At 37.9% G+C, this 26846-nt stretch overlaps 3 protein-coding genes across 5 annotated transcripts; 2 read left to right on the top strand and 1 right to left on the bottom strand.

The window, feature by feature from the left end:
- Window positions 1–1427: 1427 nt before the first annotated feature.
- Window positions 1428–5601, top strand: LOC103702216 (protein NRT1/ PTR FAMILY 2.7-like). Its single transcript, XM_039125154.1, is given in 6 exon segments — window positions 1428–1709; window positions 1791–2008; window positions 2343–2576; window positions 2578–2882; window positions 4216–4317; window positions 4509–5601. Coding segments are annotated over 6 exon segments (1806 nt in total). The 5' UTR covers window positions 1428–1612; the 3' UTR covers window positions 5359–5601.
- A 3719-nt stretch (window positions 5602–9320) lies between these two features.
- Window positions 9321–9920, top strand: LOC103702090 (protein NRT1/ PTR FAMILY 2.6-like). The gene has a single exon (XM_008784384.3). It carries the CDS (start codon window positions 9321–9323, stop codon window positions 9918–9920), a length of 600 nt encoding a protein of 199 aa, XP_008782606.1.
- A 291-nt stretch (window positions 9921–10211) lies between these two features.
- Window positions 10212–24862, bottom strand: LOC103702091 (TOM1-like protein 6). Of its 3 annotated transcripts, none has more exons than XM_008784385.4 (9): window positions 24575–24862; window positions 20475–20553; window positions 19830–19928; window positions 17074–17187; window positions 12634–12803; window positions 12410–12491; window positions 12165–12250; window positions 11455–11712; window positions 10212–11373 (listed from the first exon to the last, which is right to left on the bottom strand). In XM_008784385.4, exons 1-9 carry the CDS (start codon window positions 24685–24687, stop codon window positions 10500–10502), a joined length of 1875 nt encoding a protein of 624 aa, XP_008782607.2. In that variant the 5' UTR covers window positions 24688–24862; the 3' UTR covers window positions 10212–10499. The 3 variants fall into 3 exon arrangements, with proteins under 3 accessions (XP_008782607.2, XP_038980273.1, XP_008782608.2); XM_039124345.1 differs by having other exon boundaries at window positions 20475–20549; window positions 24575–24860; XM_008784386.4 differs by lacking the exon at window positions 17074–17187.
- Between the last annotated feature and the right edge of the window lie 1984 nt (window positions 24863–26846).

The following is a 26846-nucleotide window of genomic DNA, read 5'->3' as shown; positions in this document are numbered from 1 at the left end:
TATCTCTTTGAAAAGATTTTTTTATGTTAGATTTTGTTTTAAAATTTTAAATTTTGTTTTAGCTTTCTTCGGGTCAAAGTAAAGTGGACGTTTTTGTAATTTAATATTTTATTTTTCTTTTTCCGGGGAGGTTTGGTGGTGGGTGGTGCCGTGGAGGGAAGAGGACAGCCCCACCCCGGTGCCGTTTTGTCCGTTCTTGATAAACCAATACCAATTTCGCAACTTGGTCCCAATTTCAGGCATGATTTCCAAGTGGGTTCTAAGAAAAATTTTTCTTTTTAGTATTTTACATCAAATATAAATGCTAAACAAGTGCGCAAGAAAAAGGAAAAATATAATTTTTGCACATTTTTCTCAACTTATGACCCTTAAGAAGTAGTGATGGCGATCGAAGTCATGTTGATTTGACAAATAGACTTTGAGCAGCTATTCTTCTTCCTTGGATGGCCACAACTCTGAGAAAGGAAGAAATAAAGGTGAATGACATTTGGAAGGGTCAAGTGATTTGTCATAATATTCATAACGTTGAAGGTCTTATCTGCAAGACTGGCTTGAAACTTTTTCTTATCCATTGTATAATCTAAAATGGTGACCAGAGTTTTCTATTTGCCAGCCATATGGATACCGATCTTAATAGTATTGTTATTAATGTACTCAACTATTATTAAGATTCATTGCTTAATATGCAATATGTGTTAGTAGCGGCGTATTAATATGTTTGCTCATTATTAAAATTCATTGCATAATGTGCAAATTTTTTTATTCAGCATATAGATGCCGGTGTTAACAATTTCGAGATTGGTATGTTCTTCTATTATCAAAGCTTATGGTTTAATATGCAGCAATATATTAATATACTTGGTCATCATTAAAGTTTATAATTATTTAATATGCAATAGAAATTTGATTATTAAAACTTTTTATTTAATAGAATTTATTCAATTTCCGCATTATATTTCAAAAATAATTTGAAAAAAAGAGAGAAAAAAATCATATCTCGCATGTTGCATGGAGCTGGTACTAAGAACACTGATATTAACAACAGAAGTTTCTACAAGAAAGCTTAATTTTTAAGAAAGTTCTTTTTTCGCCATCCAAATACTTGTATTAATAATGAAAATTTTTAATTAGTGATAATTAAATTTATTATTTGATGTCCCACAAAAAATTTGTCGTTAAAAATTTTTCTTTATTAAAATTTAATATATTGTTATATTGTATTTCAGAAATAATGTAAAAATAAAAAAGAATTGTACCACTTATCATATCATGTAGGTTATGTGCTAGTTGATATAAAGTAAACGGAAGACCTTTGTTGATTTGACGCAAAGACTCTGGCACCTATTTAGGCAGTCCGTACATATCCCATTTTTAATAAGCGCACATCACAATCCATGAAGAAGAGAAATGGAAGGAAAATTAGGAAGTGCAGTAAAACAAATCGGAGACATATATCCTTCCATTTGCGCGACGCTTTTCCTCCTTTTGTATGCGCCCGGGACTGCTATATATGGAGCTCCACCAAGTGCTCTTCTCCAAGCAAGATTTAGGCGAGCAGGAAGTGAGCTGAGAGAGAGAGAGAGAGAGAGAGAGAGAGAGAGAGAGCGAGTGAATGGAACCCAAATCTGATGAGGAACCTGAGGTGCACGTCAATGAAGCTCAAATCGCTCGCAAAAGAGGAGGTTGGATCACATTCCCTTTCATCGCAGGTATCTCTCTCAATCCTCCCTCCTCGCCATGCACCTCTCAGTCTAATATCCTAATATTAATTATGCTTAATTTTCCCACAGGGACCATGTTCGGGATGTCGCTGGTCGTAAGCGGAGTACTAAACAACTTCATAGTGTACCTGATGAAGGTGTACAACGTGAAGAGCGTCGACTCTGCTCAGATCTCGAACATCATCAATGGTTGCACCAGCCTCGCCCCCCTGGCCGGAGCCATCATCTCCGATGCCTACTTTGGATGCTTCCCCGTCGTTGCCTTCTCCACCACGGCCTCCTTGCTAGTAATCACTCATATAATTCATTTTGCCTATATATATATATATATATATATATATATATATGTATACGTCAAGAATAATGCATGCATGCTTCGTAGAGACATGAGTATTCTTGTGAATAAAGAAACTAGAATTAATAGAAAGAATCAACCACAAAATCATGCCTTCCTCACAAAATTTCTGAAAGCCTAGAATTGAAAATGATGAGACCACTTAATGATATCAGCATGCAGGAAGCTAAGCAGGTAGATGTCCCGCCACCTCCTTGATGTTTTTCTTTTTTCTTTTTGCTGATGCATTCATGCATGCGCGCAACTATTGTCATCAAATTAATTAGGATATATATATTTGCATCAATTGACGTGCAGTCCTCCGATGGCTGCATCCTTCTCCATGCACACCTGTCTCCGGTGCATGCGAAGCAGCATCTATCGGCCAGTTTGCAGTCCTCTATGCTGCCGTCTTGCTGTTGGGCATCGGGATCGGAGGAACGCGGTTCAACAATATTACTCTGGGTGCAAACCAATTTGACGAGGTCCAGGATCAAGACGTCTTCATCAACTGGTACTTAATTCATCATCCTCTATGCAGCAGCCTTAATTGGAGCCACTGCCGTAGTCTACATCCAGGATAGCATAAGCTGGGCCTTGGGCTTCGGCCTGTGTGCTGCCATGAACGCCATCAGTGTGGTTGTCATTCTCCTCGGTGCGCCATTCTACCGCAGGACTGGGGCCCAGGGGAGCCCATTTACGGGACTGGCTCGCGTCATCGTTGCCGCAATTATTGCAGCGTCACCGTCGACGGGCAGCTCGGGTTACGACCGTGGACCTACCGAGGTGGCCATGCCCTCCCCTGTTGCTCCAACTCAAAGTTTTAGGTAAGCACCTAATTAATGGCCTAATGATCATATCGGATAATTTTCTCTTTCTTTTTATTCGAGAAGTATGGTAAGAGAGTAACATTTCATTTCAAACTCGGAATCTTTAGCTAACGAATTGCTCAGGAGAGGGATGCCTCCCAAAAAGACACCCAAATTATATCGGCTATCAAACATTCATATTAGACTTGCTGCAGACAGTATTTGTTGGTTCGATTCAATATAATTTAGAAACCGTTGCCATTTTTAAAGATCAGGTGCAAGATATGGTGTCAAAGCTTTGTTGGAACTGCATCCATTATAAGACAAAATGTAATAATAGAGCAAAAGGGAGGACTAACAAAAATAAAAGAAGATGGTGACAGCTGAGGAGAAGGCCTTGAGCATGACTCATGAGTGCTGACCTTTTTCTGATATAATTATGGTGATGGATGATTGATGCTACCAGAGAAAAAGCAAAGTTGCATGCTGAGAACTTTTAAAATTGCTCATGCTATTTGAGAAACGTCACCATGATCTCAAGCAAACATCACTATTATATTTCTCTTCTTAACAAACTATCATTAAGATTTTAGTAACAGCATGCTTATCCCAAGCTCATTCAAATAATAAATAAATACACACGCGCGCGCATATGTATGTATGTATATATTGTACGGATCCAGGAAAATCTTATCCTTCAAAGTTTTAGTGCTATGGAAGGTTCTCCCGTGGTGGAAGACAGCAACCATTCCCACCACATCCAATTATTTTTTGATGCGAGAAGAAAGAGTGCTAATATTGTTTTTGGATGGCAGATGGTGAGGTCCTATAGCTTAATCCTTCAGCACGTACAACGCGAAGTTGTCCCGTCCGTAATTCCTTTCATTATAGAAGAAAGGCGACTGATGAAGGTCATTCGGAAATAGTGAGCCGAACATATTCCTTTATTTAAAAAATAAATAAATTAGTTCTCATTTGCCATCTCCTAACAACAGCTGCAATAGAATATCAATTATTTTTTATATATGAGATAAATGAAACATTTTCCGAGAATGCTATAATGAATGTTTTGGCAATATAATTATCATTATTTGAAATCTCATTTTGACTACGTGGATGTACACCCCAAGGAGCGGAAAAGAGAGTATAGGAAATTAGGAAAAAGCTATAGTGTGCACTCCATTTTGTACTCAATAATATAGCAAAACTCATAAGAATTAATGGAATAAAGAGAGTGGTTGGATGTCGAGTTACCAAATCAGCATTTTGCAGACCAAAAAAATATTTTTGTATGCACAGTTAAACAGCATAAAGCATTTTTTTTTATTGGGAACCACCACCGACTACGATAAACCAAAATGCATGCCCACTTTTTCAAATGGAGTACCGCTACAAAGCTTCCATGGCCATTTATGTGTATAAGAAGATTTCTTGGCAAGCGGGACATAAAGAGGTTGGTGAAACTCACAAATTTGTTGCCATACAATGAAATTGGTTGAACATTAAATTACTAAATCAGTATTAAATTATTGGATTAGTATTAATTTGTCGATCCAATGAACTATTCTTTATGATCAGCCTCCCCATTTAATCGACTTTTTCCACTTCATTTGCTGATCGGAGTGTGTCTCCGGATGCTGCCAGCTTCCTAAACCGCGCTGCGCTGATCACCCAAGGCGACGCTTGCCGGGACGGCACCACCGCCAAGCCCTGGCGCCTGTGCACCGTCCAACAAGTGGAAGACTTCAAGGCCTTGATCCGAATCCTCCCACTCTGGTCCTCCGGCATCCTCACAACCGTCTGTTTAAGCACCCAGGGCAGCTTCACTGTCCTCCAGGCCCTCACCATGGACCGCTCCCTGGGCCCCGGCCGCTTCTCCATCCCCCCTGGCTCCATGCCCGTCTCCGGCCTCGGCGCCAGCGTCCTCTCCCTCGTCCTCCTCGATCGCCTCCTCTTCCCGCTGTGGCGCCGCCTCACCGGCCGCAACTCCACGCCCCTCCAGCGCATCGGCCTCGGCCAGCTGCTCAACGCTGCCGCCATGGCGGCCTCCGCGCTGGTCGAGACGCGGCGAGCCGGCATCGTGCGCTCGCACCACGCCGAGGGCCGGTCCGGGTGGGTGGTGCCGATGTCGGTGCTGTGGCTCGTGCTGCCTCTGGCGGTGACCGGGGCCGGGGAGGCGCTGCACCTCCCGGCCCAGGTGGCGCTGTTCTACCACGAGTTCCCTGCGTCGCTGCGGAGCACGGCGACCGGGATGATTGCACTGCTTATGGCTCTCGGATTTTATCTCAGCACGGCCGTCGTCGACGCGGTTCGCAGGGTCACGGATTGGCTGCCGGATAACATAAACGACTCTAGGTTGGATAATGTGTACTGGACGCTCGCCGTGCTCGCGATGATCAACTTTGGATACTTCGTGTTGTGTGCAAGGTTCTACCAGTACCAGAGTGCAGCCGAGAAAGTTGAAGGCCAGGCAAGCTCACAAAGTAGAGGTTAATTAAGTAATCTTATAGTTATTATCATATGTAGCTAAATTATCATGACTCTGGGACAAGAGTCGAGTAGTCGACTACCTGCAAACCATGCGATGAGTAAGTTAATAGCTCTAGTCTTAAAATTATCGAATATGTTTTCAATTTTATAGTTGCGAGGGAAGTAGGCCATCCACTTTGTTAAAAAGAATGTCAAGAGAAATGGCAAAGACGCCCCTTTGTATATTACAAACCTTTCCCTAAACTATGAAATAACTTGGGAGTGGTGTTTGGTTACATGGCAAAAATCAATCACCCAAAAGTGAGAGTGCAACAGGAATGATAGTGATCTATGTGGAGGATTTGCTAAGAAAAATCTGAGAATTTTTATTGGGACATGAAAGCCCTCTTCCTCGTCGGACGGTCCTATCTCAAAGTTTCAGGTAATGCAGTCAACCAAATCATGAGCACCGAATTGGAGCATAAATTCATAAAAGCTTAAGCTGGCAGTTACTTTTTACTAGCATATTAGAAATGAAGAACAGATGCCACTTAATGGTAGGTTTCAATAATTAGATAGGGATTGTCTTGTAAGTATAATGGATATTAGTTAAGCACTACCTTTATCTCATATTATATATCTGATTAATGGGGTAAGGAGGAGGATTTTCTGGGCAACCTCTTCATTTTGTTCTTACCCCCTTCCTACTGGAAATTTTTCCTTCCGATCTTGCTTATCTTGTTAGAGCAGATGCTAGTGGCATATCCTTTATTTAAATATAGTAATCTTCCATTCCCTGTTACCGAGAGAGATCAGAGAGAGAGAGAGAGAGAGAGAGAGAGAGAGAGAGAGAATCTTAAAACAAATGATACAAAAACAAACAAAAACTAAAAAGAAAATAAAACATAAAAAATTAATAATAAATTACGAAAATACGAAAAACACAATATGATGGAGAAAAAGAAAGATAAACTTCAAAATACAAATAGAACTAAGATGGAGACAGAAAAAATAAAGTGACCAAAATATAAAAATAGTAACATGGATATATTTTAAAAAATAAAAATTGAAATTTTAAATACAAATGTGACTAGCAAAATAAACTAGACTACTAATAAAAATCGTACAAACTGAAAAAAAAAAAGAAACCTGAATACAACACGGCAAATGGTTAAAGAAGATCAAAGCTATATCAAATATTAAACTAAAATAAAATAATTCAAATAGACTTAAGGTAAAAGTGCAAACTACAAACATATTCAACAAAAGTAAATCCACAAAAAATCTGCAAAAGAAAGAAAAATATAAGAACAATAGAAAGTGAACACAAGATTTAGAATTGATCAGAAAGGACAAGTGCCACGCCCCAAACCCACCACTCGGGTCGACCATATGACACAGTCACATAATTATTAAAGTAAAACTAGAGATCATGTAAGGCCTAAAAAGGTACAATATTCATAAAAATATTAAAAATTATTAATGTATTTAAACCAAACCAACTAAAATGTACTGATTGATTACACCATTTCAAATGTTCATAAGTAAAAGATAAATTAACTTTTAACTATCTAGCAGTCTGACTTCAGATCAATCTCACTTCTCGTCTCACCCGACGGATTCTACAAATCTAGTGCCTTTGAAAAAGAAAATAAGTGTAGTATGAGCTTTTCCAGCCCAGTAAGAACCCAACAGCCGCACCGGTAATAATAAGAAAACAATCTAAGCAACAAATAAGTGTTATTTCATCATTCAAAAGGCTCAATAATCAACGAGTATATATATAAACCATTACATTTACATAAATACTTTTTTACACATTATATTACTCACTTTCGTATTAATCTGATTCCCAAATTTTAAGTTTTTCACTTCTAGCTTTGGACTAACCAAAATCATGACCCAGTCCAAGACTGTACAAATCCCACGCATAAGCTCGTGGCAGCTATCTCACGCATAAGCCCGTGGAGGCTATTCTACGCATAAGCTCGTAGAGGCTATCCCACGCGTAAGCCCGTGGAGGCTATCCCACGCATCAGCTCGTGGCAGCTATCCTACGCATAAGCTCGTAGAGGCTATCTCATGACGAGGCTAGTCCAACCCATTTTACATATCTAATTTTACATGTTTAATCAAATTTCAATCACATCACATATTTTCATGTATTCTCAAAGATATGATTATTCTCCCCAATTTAATTATTTCAATATTTCTATAGCAACCAAGATGCATACCTCGTATGTGTCATACCAGCTCATAAATCTAATAATAACATACTTACAAAATAAATTCAATGATAAATCAAATACATGCATAAATAGAGGTGCTCAGATATAAGGATTCTTACCGGAATTTGTAGACTGACTCAAACTCGGATCCAAATCACAACTTACGAGCCGGGGTGCTGAGTCCTCTGATCAAAATCTCCTGGCACCATTGCCTCTCCTCCTACAACATCAATTAAATCACAAACTAAAATATTTAATATTTAAATATTCTAAATCATAATTCACATCTACTATGGGGTCCATCACCAGGTCCCCAAACATCTCAATCCCTTCAGATCTAGGGGCAGTCGGGGTGGCCCGACTCCCACCCTTGTACCACTGGCCTATGTCGTCGCCAGCCGTAGCCGCTGCCATGCCGGCGAAGATGGCCGGTCCCGGTGAAGAGACCAAGAGAAGGGAAGATCCCTCTCTCTTCATGGTTGGAAGTACATCTCCCTCCCTCAAATCTCTTTGGTCCAAGGGCAACAACCATGGTGGTTGTGCCCTCTACTTCCCCAACCCGACAACACCACGGCCACCCCTAGCCAAACTATCGTCAGCCGCCACTGTTGCAGTCGCCGACAATGGTGGTCGGCCAAGAGAAGGAGGGAAGAAGAGATCTCTTCTTCTTCTTCTTCCCCCAAGAACCGGAAGAACTCCTTCCTCCCATCCACCATCATCAATAGAAGGCCACCGTGATGGTGGCTCGGCCCCCATCCGACGGCAGCCACAGCGGCCCACGACTCACAATCGTCGCCACCGGCGGCCAACCGTCGAGAAGAAGGGAAGAAGAGGATGGGATCACGAGAAAGAAGACCTCGGATCTACTACTTCCCATCACCAACCAAACCCAGAAATCCCTCACACAGTCCCGATCAACCCCCAAACGCCATGGATCCCGACCAACCCAGCGGCCGGCGGCGGCAAGATCCGGAAGAGAGGAGCCGAAACAAAGGTACCCTGTTTCTGACTCTTCTCCAACGATCTCACCAGCCAAATCCTAACCAACGCAGCCCTAAAACTAGCAAATAAAGCGCAAGGGGCGAGCCATGCTTACCTCAGTCCGATGGGATGCTCCGGCAACCTTTCCGACGAGAATCCGTGAGTAAACTCGTATCAACACGCACGGATCCAAGATCTCTTCACCCGTTTTTTTTTTTTTTTTTTTTTTTGGGGGGGGGGGGGGGGGGGGGGCGGTCTTCGCTGAAGGGAAGAGGGCTTTAAAGCCTCATCCACGGCTGGCCGATTCTCGGAACCGTCCCCTCTCCGGCGATCGATCTCCCCCGATGATCGGTCTCCCCTAACGCCCCCTCTTCCACGACCGTGCTCAGGGCACGTTTGAAATTGGAGATGGGCCAGGCCTCTTTAGGCCGGCCCATCAAACCAAAGGATTTTTTTTTTCTGGTCCTCACAACAAGATTGTTAAAGTCTGCTCCCTGACCATGTTTCAGTTTTCAATAACGTGACGACAATTAATTGTTGCTGACCTGAACGTGCGTAAGCCGCGACGCAGGACAGCTTCCTAAACCGCGCTGCATTGATCTCCCAAGGCGACGCCAACCCGGACGGCTCCATCGCCAAGCCCGGGCGCCTCTGCACCGTCCAACAAGTGGAACATGTCAAGGCCTTGATACGAATCATCCCCCTCTGAACCTCCAGCATCTTCGTCAGCGTGCTAATTGCCACCCAGAACAGCCTCAGCGTCCTCCAGGCCCTCACCATGGACCGCTCCCTCGGCGATTACTTCACTGTCCCCGCCGGCTCTGGGTCAGTCGTCACCTTCCCTGCCACGGCCATCTTCCTCTCCCTCCTCGACCGCCGCCTCCTCCCGCTGCGGTACTGCCTCGCCGAGCACGTCTCCACGCCTCTCCAGCGCATCAGCCTTGGCCAAGTGCTCGATGCTGCCGCCATGGCAGCCTCCGCATTGGTCGAGCGGAGGCGGTCCGCCGTCTTGCACGCACACCATGCCGAGGGCCGGGCCGGGTGGTTCGTGCCCATGTCGACGCTATGGGTCGTGCTGCCGCTGGCGATGACTGGAGCTGCCGAGGCGCTGCACTTTCCAGGCCAAGTAGCCTCTACCACCAGGCATTCCCCCAGCCGCTACGGAGCATGGCAACAGCTAGCGATGGTCTGGCGGATCATCGCCACCGGCTTTTACCTGAGCACAGCCGTTGTCGGCTTGATTCGGGGGGCCACAAATTGGCCGCCGGATAACATAGACACCTCTAGCCGTTGTCAGCTTGATTGCTGCGCTAGGGATGATCAACTTTGGATGATACCTAATCGGTGCAAAGCTTTACAAGTACCGGAGAGTAGCTGACATGGTTGAACCTGATCCAAGATGGACTGCCCCGTCAGCTGGAGATTATGACCGTCCCAAGAAGAGAGATCGCGGTCCCTGTCATATGTAGCATTCGTGCGTGTGATGATACATATGCTGCAACACAGAAAACTGAAAAAATAAGAATGTTTTCTGGCCTTGATCATTTTTATTTTTTTGTGTAGTTTATTGTGCCTAGATCTCTTCAATTCTTTGGTTCTCTTTGCCCTCTCTTTAGCCAGATATCTAGGCATGTGTACAGTTATATAGATGACAAATTGATCCAGGATAAGATCTTGGATATGGCCTAACCCATTAGCCATCCACATTGAATTCCAAGTATGTTAATACTTACATATTTCGAAGACTCTAGCCGCAAATAACATATTGCTAATACAAGTTGATCGATGTTAAAGAAAATTAATAATAATAATAAAAAGATGAGGATCATACAACACAATCACAAACCTGAAGAAGTCTGCAGGAAAATTTCCCTGCTAATTATGGTACATTAAAATCATATATCGAGGGTTTTATTTTCTTCCACCGTTCGTACCTCGGCTGGATGCACTGGACAAACTAGGTGCTGTGCTGCTTAAGACTTCCATCAGCATTTCTCAAGTCTACCAGATCCTCAAATAATCTATTTGATAAAATATATGGTTTGGGAGGAGTTTCTGGCCCAATTGGCCTCAGGATTGCGTTCGCCCTTTCCCGAGTGGCAGATGGGGTGCTATTAATTCTGGAACCAGATGAATTATAGTACTGCGGAGGCATAATAGAGGCATTTGGCACATGAGCAGCAGGACTTACCTGTGTTTCCCCGGTGGTAGATGGGGTGCTATTAATTCTAGAACCAAATGAATTAAAGAACTGTGGAGGCATAGAAGCATTTGACCCATAAGCACCAGCATGGGCAGTAGGGGCAGGATACTGGCGGGCATTTGATGCAAAGGGATTGGTGTTGGCATTTGCAGGAACAGTCGCCCATGGTGGGGGTGGGTAACTAAAATTATGGAGTATCTGAGGCTGACTCTCTGGTTGAGATCGAGCTTGGGGTTGAAGTGGAGGGGTAGATTGAGGTTGGGACTGAGCCCGGGGGGCGACATAACTGCTGGAGGGAATGTATCCTTGGTTTACAGCATACGCCTTGGGATTGTAAGGATACCCTTGTCCATTTGGAGAAACAGATATAGGAGACTCGTTTTGATTTGAGGCACGAGGTGTTAGGGGAGTATGGGGTGGTGACTGGTTCGATGCCAAGGTGATGCTCAGAAGGTCAATCATGTCTTGCTCTTTGGTGGCAGTCCTAACTGAGGCTGGGGGATCAGGTAGGGTCAGTGCATTGTTTGCTGATGAGCCTTCTGCAGCTAGATGGCTTGGAGAGGCTGGGGGATCAGGTAGGGTCACAGCAGATGAGCTATGAGTGGTTGCTGGCTTGAATCTCGAATTCCTGCATACAGAAACATCAAGACTATGAACAATGGCCAAAATGTTGCCAAAAAAGAGACAAAGAGGTCAGTTTCTCTTGAACCTTCGAGCCAACTGGGCGAAATCATCATCTTCTTCTTCATCATCTTCAAAACCCTTAGTTTCTGCAGGTTTAGGTACAGCATAAGTACTTGGTCCTGGATCGGGTTCAGGTGTGGATACAGCAGAAACACTTGGTCCCGGATTAGGTTCAGATGCTTCAATTGGAAGAGGAGAGCCAGAGGCTATTGCATCATGTTTTGCAAGCAGGCCTTGTATGTTATCATTCAATACGAGACCTTGCCCTAAGAGCTCCTCATCCCTGCCAAGACAACAAATTACAGGTTACTGAGACCCAAAAGACAAAAATGAACAGCAGGTTTCTCATTCAAGAGAATGGGTTTCCCAAACAGGTCAAGTATTTCATTCCCAGATGCAGTGACATAGTCTGCTACTGAAGTTTCAATATATTCACACAACTCAGATGAAATACAATGGCAAACATAATATATTGTAGGGCAGAAGTGATCAAAGGTCATCACAGCAAACTGGGACACATGCACTCCAATTCCAGAGGTGCAATAATATCCAAGGTACTTGTCAATGCAAATGAACAATCTTTAGTGGCGTAAATTGATCTTGAACAAAAAAAGCCGTCGAAGCTTCATTTGCATGAAGAAGATTGGGTTTCACCGTCCCTTCTCTCAACAGAAAAAATGTTTTACTATAAATCACTAACATGGACAACAAGTTCGGTTATGGCTGGGGCAATACCTGGTAGAACTGACAAACTGCATAACCTTCTTTTGGTTGGAGCGGCACTGGCTGACAAGGTCTGTGATCACCTCATCTTTAATAGCCTAAAATTTTAAAAAGTAATGATAAATGCAGTAGGTTATATGATATAGGCCATCAACAAGTAGCAATATATTGATCCTATGTTCATGAAAGTAAACTTGATGCAACATGCCATAGTAACTTTAGAAATCATATACAATCTGCCCAAGTATGAAGCATACCCCAGGATCATTTGGATTCACAGCTTTGAGCATATCACTTAATAACTCTGTCACACTCTGCATACTATCCAAATCTGATAAGCTGAAAACCAAGAAAGAAATCTTAACCAGTAGATAAAGTGAATAGCGAGCAAAAGGTTACATCTAAACTGAAAAACCAGTCTAAATGAATATTACATACAAAAGCATAAAAAAAGGAAGAAGAGGAGGGTGCAATGGGGGACCTCAAGTTTGCCATCTCAGATGCCATTGCTTCATCAAGTCTTAATGTAGAATTGCTGGCCATTCCATACCCTGCTTGAGGATGTCTAGGTATTGGGGTTACACGAGTGACCGGAGGAGTAAATATTAGAGTAGAATCTGGGGGGCGTTGAGGGAATTCTACACCAGATCTCTGCATATGTTTTCAGTTAGCCAAATGATCATGTTCTAGTACTCTTTTTTGTTAAAAATAAATAAGTTTTTGCAACTTTCAAAAGATTGTATAATACTATTCATGAGAAGTTGTATCAACAAAATTTTCTGAGTTATAACAACTTCATAAAGACATAACGACACATTTATACAAATCCACATGGCCATGCTTTATTTCTTTACCTAGAGATAATATTAGCATATGAAGCACAAAAAGTACTTGCATACATGCACTTTGCCTACTCGTATACACTCACACTCAACTTATAGAACAAGGGAAATGAATGTATGTATTAGATGCATCACACACTCTCTATTTATAGAATAAGGGAAGCAAATGCATGTATTATAAGCAAATACAAGCATTATACCCTTGTATGAACAAAATACTTGCTTGCTATATGACTTAATATGTGCATTTAAATATATGATCTACCTAACTGAAAAGGAATAATTTGCATAGGGCAATGGTCTTATGAAGAAAACAAAAAAAAGGACAGTAGAAGCATAATTAAGAAAGCATACTGACAGCAAAATCACAAAGGTAGGTGGCTGAAAACTGAGATAATATAAACTAATGAACAACAGATCTTCAGACAGCCAAAATGATAAAAAGAAAAGGTAGAAACAAGAAATATAACAAATAAAGGTCAAAAGGTGACAATTTGCAGATTTAAAGCATTTGATATCTTCAGCAATCCTAATGTGAGGCCTTATAAAACAGAACTAGTATTACTGTAAGATGACCAAATTACCACATACAAGAAGATAAACTAATGAACATTGAGTATGCTTCTATTATAATATTATTATTAAATATATAATAACAATACAATATAATCTATTATTAGATTAGATTCTAATCTGTTATATTATATTATATTATATATTATAATAATAATAATATTATACTATATTATAGTAACATTGTACTATTATAATAATAATACTAATAATAGTAACAATACTAATAATAGTAATAGTACTAATAACAGTAATAATACCAATAATACTAATAATAGTACTAATACTAATAATGGTAATAATACTAAAATTGGTAAGAGTACTAATAATAGCAATAATACTAAAAATAGTAAAGCAGTAGTACTAATAATAGCATAGTACTAATAATAGTACCAGTAAAAAATAGTAATAATCCTAAAAATAGAAATAATACTACAAATCATAATTATACTAAAAATAGTAATAATACTAAAATAGTAACAGTACCAATACTAGTAATAATACTAAAAATAGCAATAGCACCAATAATAGTAATAATACTAAAAATAGCAATAGTACCAAAAATAGTAAACGTACCAATAATAGTAATAATACCAATAATAGTAATACTACCAATAATAGTAATAATACTAAAAGTAGTAATAGTGCCAATAATAGTAATAATATGAATAATAGCAATACTACTGAAAATAGCAATCCTACTGAAAAATGCAATAGTACTAAAAATAGCAATAGTACTAAAAATACTAATAATGGTAATAATACTAATAATAGTAATATTACTAAAAATAGTAATAATGGTAATAATACTAATAATGGTAATATTACTAATAATAGTAATAATACTAAAACTACTAATATTACTAATAATAGCAATAATATTTATATATATGTGTGTGTCCATATATATAAATGTACAGATATATATACACACACACACACACATGTCCATATATATATAAATGTATATATTAATTACATGTTTCATTACATATATATATAATGAGATAATGAAAATAAAAAAATAAAAACAAATAGAAAATAAAAATGTATAAAAAATATAATTAATATAGAAATATAATATAAAAAATTCCAAAACTGAAAAAATTTCAGTAGTCATATGGGGTAAAATATCTAGGGATTTCTAGCATATTCTTTCCGAATTGAAGTATTTTTTTCATTAATATCTGTGTATATAATCATTGCTTCTATTGATTTGATACAAATACATTACATAAACATAATCTAAAGCACCGAACTATTATATTTTTCTCCTTTTCTTATCCTAGATTTCATTTCTATTTTCCTTAATTGATTTGATTCAATCCGTTGAGTTGCAAGTTTACATATATATATATATATATATATATATATATCAATATATTTATACAGATATATATCTATATAGATGTACAGATAGATGTACAGATATATATATATATATATATATATATATATGTATGTATGTATGTATGTATCTACAAATATATATCTATACATATATATGTCCATATCTATATATATGTCCATATATATATATATATATATATACACACACACACACACACACACACACATATACATATACATATACATACACACACACACACACATACACACATACATATACACATACACACATACACATACACATATACATACATATATATATATACATATGCACATACACATATATATACATATATATATACATACACATATATATACATATATATATACATATACATATATATACATATATATATACATATACATATACATTACATAAACATAATCTAAGGCACCGAACTATTATATTTTTTCTCCTTTTCTTATCCTAGATTTCATTTCTACACACACACACACACACAAACACACACACACACACATACACATATATATGACGTATATATTTGTGTGTGTATATATATATATGTGTGTCCATATCTATATCTATATATATATATATGGACATATATACATATCTGTGTGTGCATATAATATATATATACACACACACATATATGTATATATATATCTATGTATAATACATATATACATATATATCCGTATATGTATATATGGACATATATATATATTTACAATCATAATTTTATATTATTATTATTATTATTATTATAATATACAATTAATAATATCAATGATAATATATTATATTATATTATATGATTGAATTATAATAATATTATATTATTATTAAGTATATATAATAATATTTTATAATAATATAATATAATCTATTATTAGATTAGATTCTAAGCCGTTATATTATATTATATTGCTGTATTATATTATAATATTATTATTTTATATTGTATTATGTATTATGTTATAATTATAATAATATTATATTACATTGTAGTAATATTCTACTATTAATAATGCATGATTATATCATATCATATCATATTATGTTATATTATCATGCTATAGTATTCAATATTATATTGTACTATATTGCAATCATATTATACAAAATAATAATATTTTAATATATAATAATATATGATATTATATTGTATTATACTTTCCCCTTTGTAATACTATGCAATATCCTTTATTGTCATTTATCATACCAAAAGCACTTTCTCATTTTGGTTACCAAACATACGTCAGTTTACAGTACTTTATAAATGTAGTTACCAAATAGCAAATGGATTTTAATAAAAATTCTACTTCCAAAAGCTCTACTTTCCGAAAGCTCTACTTCTAAAAACTATACTATCAATAGCAATCCCAAATAGGGCCTTAAACTGATTAAAGCTTATATCCTTATTGCCCACCTTTAGGTCCTACAAACTGACAATATAAGAGAGATTTCTGTCACCAGAGATTAAAGTATCATTCAGGCTAGCGGTATGGATCACCACATGTCATGCCAATGCCTGACCAGCACATGGCATAGCTGCATGCCAATGTATACCAATGCATGCCAAACATTACATGGCATGACACAAGCTGCATGCCAATGCATACCAACGCATGCCAAACACTACATAGCATGACACAACATGACTTTTGCACATTATACTTAAAACGTTGATTGTCTCTTTATATGGCCTATCAAGGCCAATTGGACAACAAAAGAGTGAAAAGATCATTTGTGGGTCATAAATTTATTATTTTACCAGCACATATTTTGAGCACGAACTAATATTAAAGCTCAATGCTTGTCCAAAACGCAATTCTTTTGGTTTCAAAAGTTGGACTTGTCATAAGACATATCTAACATAAATTCACAATTGCAGAAAAAAAGAAAAGAAAAAGAAAAAGAAAAAGAAAAACAATTGCAAACAAGCAATATATTGTTATGCTGTCGGTCATACACAAGTTAGATCATAACATTAAAATTTACGGAAATACGTATGCATAAAAAAACAATTCACAGGTAAGAGAAGAATGCATATATCGTGTTATCAACTAGGGAATTAGCTTTATCTAAGTAATAGGGACATTTCCCAGAGAAAAGGTACAACATTACATACCTTTAGGTCCACATATGCCAAATAGTACTGAGGATACTTTCCTCCTGGCCCACCAAATGCTTCTTGCCAAGAGTCCAGCAATACCAAAATTTTATCTCTTACTTGCATATCTGTCTGTAATTTTTTTCATAAATATTGAAGAGAAAAATACATCATAAGAAGCAAAATCTAGTCATGCTCAACCCCCGCCCTCCCCCTCCAACCCCACCACCAAAGAGAAACATTTTTAAGGTATGATTTATATGAAACAGGCAAAAGGAAGCTTGCACATATCTTTTTAATGTATTTTCTTGATAAGGATATTACTTAGACTTAATGAAGAAAGTTTTTAAGTCAATGAGATTTCACATGAGATTTAAGAACATGTGCTTCCTTCATGCCACTAAAATGTTGATTCATGCATTGCAGTTACGGTTAAACCTGATAAGCAGTCTCAAATTTCTTCACCTGCGTAGGGGTGTTAATGGGCTGGAACTCAAGCCCAGAATTTAAAACTTAGGCATATGCCCTGCATAGCCTGAAACTCACGGGGGAAAGAGACCAGGCCTTAGCCCAATCTGACTCTAATAATTTTTCAGCCTGGCCATGCTGAAACAAGAAACAGTTTATTTTCTAATGTTTACAAGCCTAGTCTCAGCCTGAAAAATTTCAGGCATTTTCAGGTTTTGGGACAATCAGGCTTTAGGACAAAAAAAACCCGGTTGTTTTTAGTTGCATCTCTCATATCATTCAGGCCGGCCCTGCTCATTGACAGCCCATATAGGCCCATGGAAAAATATCTGCAAATCACATTTATCCAATATATAAGTGGCCCGCAAATTGTGATTATGCCCATCAGTCGAAGCATACATCCTTGCAGAGATAGTTTATACAAGTTTTGGTGCCGCTGATATTCCTAATGACTACAACTGAGAACAAGTGTTCGTTTAGATTCAGTTAAGACATTTTGTCATAATATCAAAGAAAAAGACTATTGTATATATGTCCCATAAACATTAATTGAAGATAAGGACTACAATAATCAACAACAGGATATTTATGGAAAAGGCACAAGCATGCAAACCTACAATATGAACATCAATCCATATTCTACCTGTCCCAGCTCTTTCCACAAGTTCAATTGGAGATATGCATTACTAAGATGCTCTACCCTTCTAATTCTCTCACCCACACAGAATGTAAGGACATGAGAGTAAAATTCTATACCCAGATAATGAGCCAATAAACCCTACCCAAACTACACGATATTGACAAAAAATTCCTTTCTCAAGAATATTTTACATCCTTGGTAACACAAACCTTGACTAGTCCTTCACACAACTTTCATACGCATATCTCAGGTCTTCTCTCCCTCTTCGAGAGGTATGGCGTGAACGTAGCTTTTTTGTTGCTGAGGTCCCATCAAATCTTCATGCACATGGTTATAGCCCATACCATCTCAAATAGTTACATTTTAGCCTCTCATTTTGTTTCCTCTCATGTATTAACTTAGACCCACCCCTTGCTTTTATCACCCATCCACATGGCATTCTTAAAACCATCATAGTCATCATTTTTGATTGGGCTTCCTTTAATGTATGACCCTTGGAGCAATACAACATTATTTTGGCCATGTTGCTATCTTATAAAGTCTTTGTTTATGTCTCTAAGACGTGGGAACCACACATCACCCACAAACACTTCTTTGTTCCAGCCATTAAGCTTTGAGTATGCAAGGTATGCCTCTGCCTGTCTCTCATTCTACGGTATAATATATCCAAGATAACAAAGGTAATCAATCACAAAGAGGTATACTTTCGCTGTTAAATCACAAAAGAAAATACTTATTTGTTCCACTGTGGTAGATCCAAGATAACACATGTAATCACAGTTTTTTTTTTTTTTTGGCGCGCGGTTTTTTTTTTTTTTTTTTTTTGGTGGGGGGGGGGGGGAATAACTTTAACCAGGCAGTTAAGCCCTTCACCTCTCATATTTTATTCCCATTTTACATTTCACCCTTCTCCCATTACCTTTTACCGTACTTTATTGCTACCTTTTTTTTGCCCATTTTTACTTATTCTATAATTGCTTAACCCATGCTTTTCCAACCAAACACAATTTTTGCCATTTTAGCAAAAAGATGTGGTTAACCGACTAATAACCAAATAACCTTTTTTTGGCTTCATGGTTAACTGGTTACCACCCCGTGATTGACTATCCTGGAAACAAATACAGCCTTAATTGTATCCAAATGTAAGGGAACATGAAGGACTACGGAGATCTGAAATCATATAAAACTGGATATAACATTTTAGCCATTGTGGTTTTGTGGAGAATTTGAAAAGAACATAATGCTAGGATTTGCAGCCTACATCTCAAATCTGTGGAGGAGATTAAACAAAGAAGTGAAAATATATTGGTTCAAGTGGTCATCTTTTTTATTTTTAATTATAAAGAAGATATAAATAAGCAGGTTCAGAGTATTATTTTTTTGGAGAGATGGTTTTACTGTAGTTCATCTTATGATCCTAATGAAATGAATTGGTAGACTTGTCAATCTTTTCTCAAAAACAACAAGAAAAAGAAAAAAACAAAATGCAAAGGAACATGTTCACTGAAATTTCTGAGGGAAATTTTCATTACAGTGTTTTAGTTAAAATAAATTGAGGGAGATACATTCGTAACTCAAAATGGACATAAGAGCATTGGGTAAAAATACTACCAATTATGTACCATGATCAAACATCCAGTGTTCATAGACCATAAAAGGAACTAACCTTTTTCCTGACAATTTTAACCATGTCTTGCAGAATATCACGTTCAACAACTTGAAAATGCACATAATCACCACAGTTCTTTATCATCGTCTCTAAAAGCTGCAAAGAGCAAACTGAAATGTTATAGGAAATATGTGGCACAATTTCAACCTAGATGTCTACAGAGTCAGACAAATATACTGAACATAGATCACAACTGTCATCTAGGGGCCATTGTTTCGCTGATAAGCACAATGGTGTGGTTCAAGTCTTAGGGCAGCCACTTCATGGGAAAAAAAAAGGACAAAAGTAAGGTCTATCCCCAGTCCACCCCTCCCAAGACCCCAGAATCCCAGGACCATAATTGGATAATGACCCTTTCAGATTAAAACTGTCAACCGATATACATATGCCTCCAAGCAGCATGCTAACAAAAGAAAATAACTTCATTGACAGAACAGACGAATAGCAGAATATTAAATGCACCACCTATGAAATTCATGATTCATTGTTGAAAAGGTAATATAAATATCAAAATTTGAAGCCATCAATACTATGATTCTCAGTTAATAAGCCTCCATGCTACTTAACATCTAGATGCAAAAACAGAAACAGATTGTGTTCAATGAATGTATATGTTTAGCTTTCGTGAAACTATGCACATACCGTCAAAGCCAGAAATTGGACCTTTGGGTTTTTATGTTGCAGGCGCTTCTTCACAGCTTTGACCACATCTTTTGCCTGCCTGATTCAATATACCAAATAAGTTTTTCACAAACAGTTCCAAACATATCCATCATAGAGCTTGAATTGGCATTAAAATTTTTAATGCGGCTAAAGCCGTAAAACATCCATCATATGACCAGGAAAAAAGAATCTCAATTTGTACAATTCATGGTGTAATTCTAGAAACAAATCAAGGTGTAATTCTAGAAACAAATCAAGGTGTAATTCTAGAAACAAATCAAGATGTAATTCTAGAAACAATCAAGGTGCCCATCATCTATGCATGCAGCATGGACATAATGTGAACAAGATACGGAGGGCAAGCATGTGCTTTGTGAGAGACAGAGGGAGTTGAAAATTACAATGTATAAGACATCTGGTTTCCAACAAGTTACTGTTAAACTAGATATGTAGCCTCCTAGTTTATAACATCTACAAGTCTTTCATCTCCAATCTTAAACCGATATTTTGTTGTAATACAAATTGAATCAAATCATGAATAGAGGTCATGATGCAAAGACATCTTCCCGAGGTATGTTTTATAAACCATTTCTTCAAAATCAGTTTACTGGCATGAGATTAAGTATCTCTCTTCTTTTTACAATAAAACTTGCCTACTAAAAACTGGTCATCTTCTGCAGTACCGACTCGGTCCTTCTACCAATAGTAAATATGAAAGATGCCAAAGTGACCTTTAATGCTTCCCCTCAATCTTCTTCCTTCCTTTCTGATAATGATTTCTGACTTCGAGAAAACATTGCCAATGATGGTTTTAGATAATATTAGAGCTTTTTTATTGTATGCCTGTGTGGTAATAGTAGTAACAAGAAACATGGTTGGTCATCGTTTAAAGAACAGCTAGAGAGTTCTATCGGATAAAACTTGCATTGATATGATTAATCATTACAAGAGTTTTGACTAAACACAAGGAGATATTAGAATGGGCTATTTTAATAATTTGTAACATATACCATCCACCACATAATAAAAGAAAGGGAATTGGTTGGCAGTTTTTCTTATGGTGTATCAGTCCATGAGTGGCATACAACAGGAACAGTTTTACATGCAATGACCATGAAAATTGTTGCCAGCAAAGCTCCTTTATTTCTTTATGAGGACTTCATCTTTGGCATAATGTAGACATCAAACATATATAATTCCATCACATAGAGTTATAGGCATATCATGCTCTTGTATTGTATATTATTAAGCTGTAGAATGCGACCAGTCTACCTTAATAGTCACAATGTTACTTAGTTTCCTTTGTTGATAAGCACTGCACTTTGACCAAAAAAAAACTCACAAAAGTGAGAAACATTGCATTTCATAACTGCACACAGGAACAAATTAAAAAAAATGAAAGAACTTCACATCTAGGTTTAATATTTATATTTTTGAAGTGATCTAAGGGTGATCCTAGTTCTAGGAACTGCAGATATGTCAGCACCACCAGAAACTAGGTGCATTTTACAGCATGAAGCTCACACTCACCAATACGATATGGCTAGCATATCAATCAAGGTACACGGTACCGACTGTACCGACGTACCGGTGGGCATCGGTACCGGTACGGTACCGAACCAAACCGAGCCGAACCGGTACGGTACCGATGAGGCTAAAAGCCAAAAAAAAAAATTGGAGCCGGTACAGACTGGTCGGTTCGGGCTGGTACCGGTTCGGCACGGGCCCGTACCGAGTCGGTATGGGTCAGTACGGGCCGGTACGGTTCGGTACCGAAATATATAGCTGTACCGTACCGGTAGGATCCGGTACCGGTATGTACCGGCCCGTACCGACCGGTACGGCAGACCATGATATCAATTCTTATTATCTCAGCCAACATAAATGGAGATATTCTGATATATTGGCTGACAAAATACTAAAATATCAAACAGTATTTCATAATCAACCTTAACAATCCTAAAGTACCCTTTTTACTATTAAAAATTCATACTAATGTCCTAGAGTGTTTCAGGATTACTTAACACCATATTTACCAAAATTCTTATATCTCTATTCCTAAAATATTGGCTGAGATCTCAAAAATCTTGGTCGTTTTCTATTTTCCAACTTTCCATCTCTGCCAAGTTTATCTGAGGTCTTGGTCCATTTGGGGCATGACCACCCACCAAGATGATCAAAATTTCCATTTTTTTTTAAAAAAAATAACCTTAATTTTCTAAGAATGATGATGCCAGCATCCTTCACACTTCAAGCGCCTTTTACTTGCTGTTTGGTAGCTGGTAACACTATGCCTAACATCACATGCCACCATATCTGATCCCTATTGTTTTAGCATACTTGTTTGCATGGATTAATGGCAGATGATGGATGGCAAGAGCTTTTGTTCCTTCAATGTACTGAGAGGCATGGTGTGCAAGCTCATAATCACTTCACGTTGAATCTCCACCACTAAGAATTCGTTTGGTTTGCGGGAAAAGAAAAGAGAAAGTGTGGTCAACGAGAAAATAAAGAAAAGTCTCTCGTTTGGTTAGAGTTTTCAAAGGAGAGAGATGAAAAAGTAGCATTCTCATGGGAATAAGATTCTCATATTTTTATGAAAAAACAATCCATGAGAGACATGGGAAACTACTTTTCCACCTGTTAGGATTTGGAGCCTCTTTTTTTTCAAAAGTATTTTTTGAGCTATCAAAATCCATAGGTAAGATTTTTTCCTTTATTAAGGGTATAATAAATATTTCATATAACTTTCTTACAAAAGTAGATGCTCAACCAAATATAAGCCACGAATGTGCCACTTTCCATGATCAACCAAACATGCCAAAACTATTTTTCCAGGCATCATATTCTCAAAAATCATCTTTCGAGAAAAAACATTCCAGTAAAAAAAAAAAATTCTTCCCATGAACCAAATAGGTCCTAAGTTTGATTTTAGAAAGCTTAATCCCCTTCCTCTTAAAGAGATTCAATATAGTCAACCTACTGTCTAGCACCAAATCAATCAGGAAACTAGCACGGAAGCATAGCTAAATTACATTTATCGCCACCTTAGCAAAATATCTGAGGAAATACAGAATAATCCTTCTAAATCAAGTTTCGAAAAAATAATAATAATAATAATAATAATAATAATAATAATAATAATAATCTATACAGAATCTCTGAAGCAAGAATACCGAGAATTTTAAGAACTTAAAATGCTTTAGGACCAACCTGGCTTAATTTTATCTGAAAACAACTTGATCAACTTTGACCAGCTTCCTACTATGGAAAGAACTCAAAGAAAACCCAACAGAACCCCAAAAGAAAAACTAACCCAACTCCAAAGCTTCAAAATAACCCTTTAGGTCAACTAATATAAGTAAGAGTCTTTAGCATCAATAATTTCAAATTCTGGGTTTGGTGATCCTTCTATATCTAAGAGTATGTAACTGAACCACGAGTTATTATTTATCAGTAACATGCATCAATTAGAAAGAAACGCAGTGCCAGTAACATGTAAGAAGCATGTATAATTCACTCAATCATTCCTCGACAAGAAGCATGATCAAACTCACTATCTACGCCACATATTTGGCCGAAAATTTTCATCACATCATAGGACAAGCTATTCTTTAAAAACTACACATAAATAAATAAATAAATAAATAAATAACAAGGACAATAAGAAAATAGCAGCAATCCTCAACATTCAATTGAGCAACGGTTTCATATGACGCATCAGTTTTCGTGAACAGAGGAAACTATGAAGGACAAAAAAATTAATAACCATAAAACTTGCAAAAAATCCATAAAAAAAAAAATAAAAGGATCAGAAATTGATGCTGCGGCAACGAAAATTTTCAAGTCAAAAATCAAGTCAAACAATTTCCTCACAAAACGAAATCCAGATACGCAAGATTCCAAACAAAACAACTAAAATCGAAATCTTTGACCACCCAAAAAGACCTTCAAGAATCAAGAACCCTAGAAGGCAAAAAAAAAAAAGAAATGAAAACAAAAGAAGGGAACTAAGCTTGAAACATATGAAACATAAGAGGAACAGCCAATCATTCTTTCCACAGTTTTGGATTATTCACCAGTGATCGGTATTGATGGAGTCGCAGATTTCCAAGTTCAACGTCCAATCGGGCCCGATGAGGAGATCGCTCGTCGCCTTCTCGACCCGGACCGAAGCCGAGGACGATGACATCTCCGCTCCCAGAACGAAACCCTAGAAGACGGCACAAGCGATCGAGAATAAGAACCCAAAAATCAAGACTCTTTTAGCTTACAAGCATTCCTTCGAAATCCCCCCCTCTCTCTTCCATTAATAATTAGTAAAGCCAGAAAACGAAACCGCGAGGAAGAAGAGAACATCTCTTTTATATATAAAAGAAAAGAAACCGGATTGGGAATCACTACAAATGCCCGAATAAAGAGGCCTTCTGTTCTTTTTTAGCGGTCCCCATGTTCTTTCATCCGTCATCCCCATTTGGACCTAAGAGCCCCAAACACAGAACCCAAATATGTCCACTGCCACGTGTGGCAGAAAAACGGGGAACTTATACAGCTTCGAACCAGTCGCATCGTGCCATATGGAATAGAGTGCCGATTGGGGACCATGGCTGGGATTTCGTAGGAAATATTCGAATTTGTTTCCTTAATTTTGTAGCTGTTATCGTCAGTGGAAGGCGGCACGGGAAAGTCTTGGGCGGCGAGAGATGGAGAGAGGGAGAGGGAAAGGAGGGCCCACCACAAAGTTGGGGAGGCCAGCTCCGCCGTTCGTTTGGTGGACTCCAGTTTGTGGAAGTCTCGTTCTGTCCGCATGATTGACTGGTACACCGGCGTCACCACTGTTTATTTTCAACTTTTTGTTGGAAGTTAAGTTGACTTACAACCCGATGGGGTCTTATGATTAGGGGCAGGCATATGAAATGGATGAAATCTATGGATTATTTCGTAATGCCCGTTCTGGTTCATGCAGTATGGCTGTATGGGGTTTGGTGAGTGATGACGAAATTGATAATAAAAAAAATGGCACATTAAATGGGCATGAGCCCAAGGTAGAGAATAAAAAATTAGGTCACGCAGGACACCAGCATTGACCAAATATCCGTCAATTTAGACAGGGCGTGTGTGGAGATGCGTGATTCATTATCCACTTTCCCCCCTTCAATCACATGCATCCACGTAGCAAGAAGTGGAAATAATTTATTTACATATATCGATACAGAAAAAATGTATAAAAAATCAAAAGGAAGGTGATAGCAGACTTGCGAGCTGATAATTATCACAATGCACTTGCTTTCTTGTTACAACATTCGAGGACTATTTTTTCTTCTTTTTTTAAAGAAATTATCACCCTAGTTATTCTGCATGCACTGGGTGCACATAGCCAATTACGGGCTAATTCATCGACTATTTATCTCGGTGCATTACTACAAAAATAAACAAGTGTAATTATCGGTCTTCACAACACATGGTGCACACCAAAGTCGAGCATTTTGTAGTTGTGCTATGGCTATACATGTTATTATCTAATTCATCCAATTTTGTCCTGATGATTTTTTGGACTGCTTCAAGTGTCACAATGCCATCTTTAATCTTATCATCTTATATGTCCCCATTATATTAATTACAATTCTGCATGGCATTTAGTGTCAGTTGCATCGATATTTCATGATTCAGAATTAATTTGCACTTGAAATGGAGATGCACGTCCTCCCTCCTTGCTTGAATTAAGTTTTTCGGGTCCAAGAATTTAGAGAAAGAACAACTTAGTTAACCTCAATCATATACCTGAGATTCTCTCTACCCCGGGGGGAGGGAGGGTGACAAGAGGACAGCATTAATTCCAGAGAGTACAAGTGAAGTCGTTAGTAGATTATGTCACAACACGTATCCCTATCAACTCAGAACAAGTGATGTATTGCCCCTAGTTAGATAAAAGCAAGTTGGTGCCGGCTCCTTTGCAAGGCTACAATTTCACGACTAGTTATCTCAGGGTTAGCATTTTATATCCCTTTTTCGAACCTGGTTTACGACACTTATGAACAAGTGAAGGACTAAAAATATAACAGCCATCCAAACCAAGGGATGAAAAAAAAAATCCAGTTCACTATCTCTTTGGGTGCTTTCTTTGATTTCCTGAGGAAACCTTCTCTTTATCTTTCAGTTCTTTTATTGGAAATGAAATCAATCAATGAAGAGAGAGAACTTTCAAGAGGAAGAGGAAAAGAATCATTAAGACCTAAATATTAGATGACAGTCATTCCAAAGGCAAGACACTGATTTCCCAACAATGGCTCCATATGTGCAAAAAGTTCTCAGATAACACAGAGAGAATAATCAAAGAAACATTCACGGCTT

The sequence above is a fragment of the Phoenix dactylifera genome, chromosome 3, assembly GCF_009389715.1.
Source record: "Phoenix dactylifera cultivar Barhee BC4 chromosome 3, palm_55x_up_171113_PBpolish2nd_filt_p, whole genome shotgun sequence".
NCBI classification, from domain to species: Eukaryota; Viridiplantae; Streptophyta; class Magnoliopsida; order Arecales; family Arecaceae; genus Phoenix; species Phoenix dactylifera.
This window is presented reverse-complemented; position numbering and strand designations above follow the sequence as displayed.

Coding starts and splice junctions, on each gene's coding strand:
- LOC103702091 (XM_008784385.4), bottom strand. CDS start 24,687: ATGTCATCGTCCTCGGCTTCGGTCCGGGTCGAGAAGGCGACGAGCGAT. Junction 19,929..20,474: donor TCCAATTTCTGGCTTTGACG/GTATGTGCATAG, acceptor TGCTCTTTGCAG/CTTTTAGAGACGATGATAAA. Junction 11,713..12,164: donor CAGTTTGTCAGTTCTACCAG/GTATTGCCCCAG, acceptor TTGTCTTGGCAG/GGATGAGGAGCTCTTAGGGC.
- LOC103702090 (XM_008784384.3), top strand. CDS start 9,321: ATGGACCGCTCCCTCGGCGATTACTTCACTGTCCCCGCCGGCTCTGGG.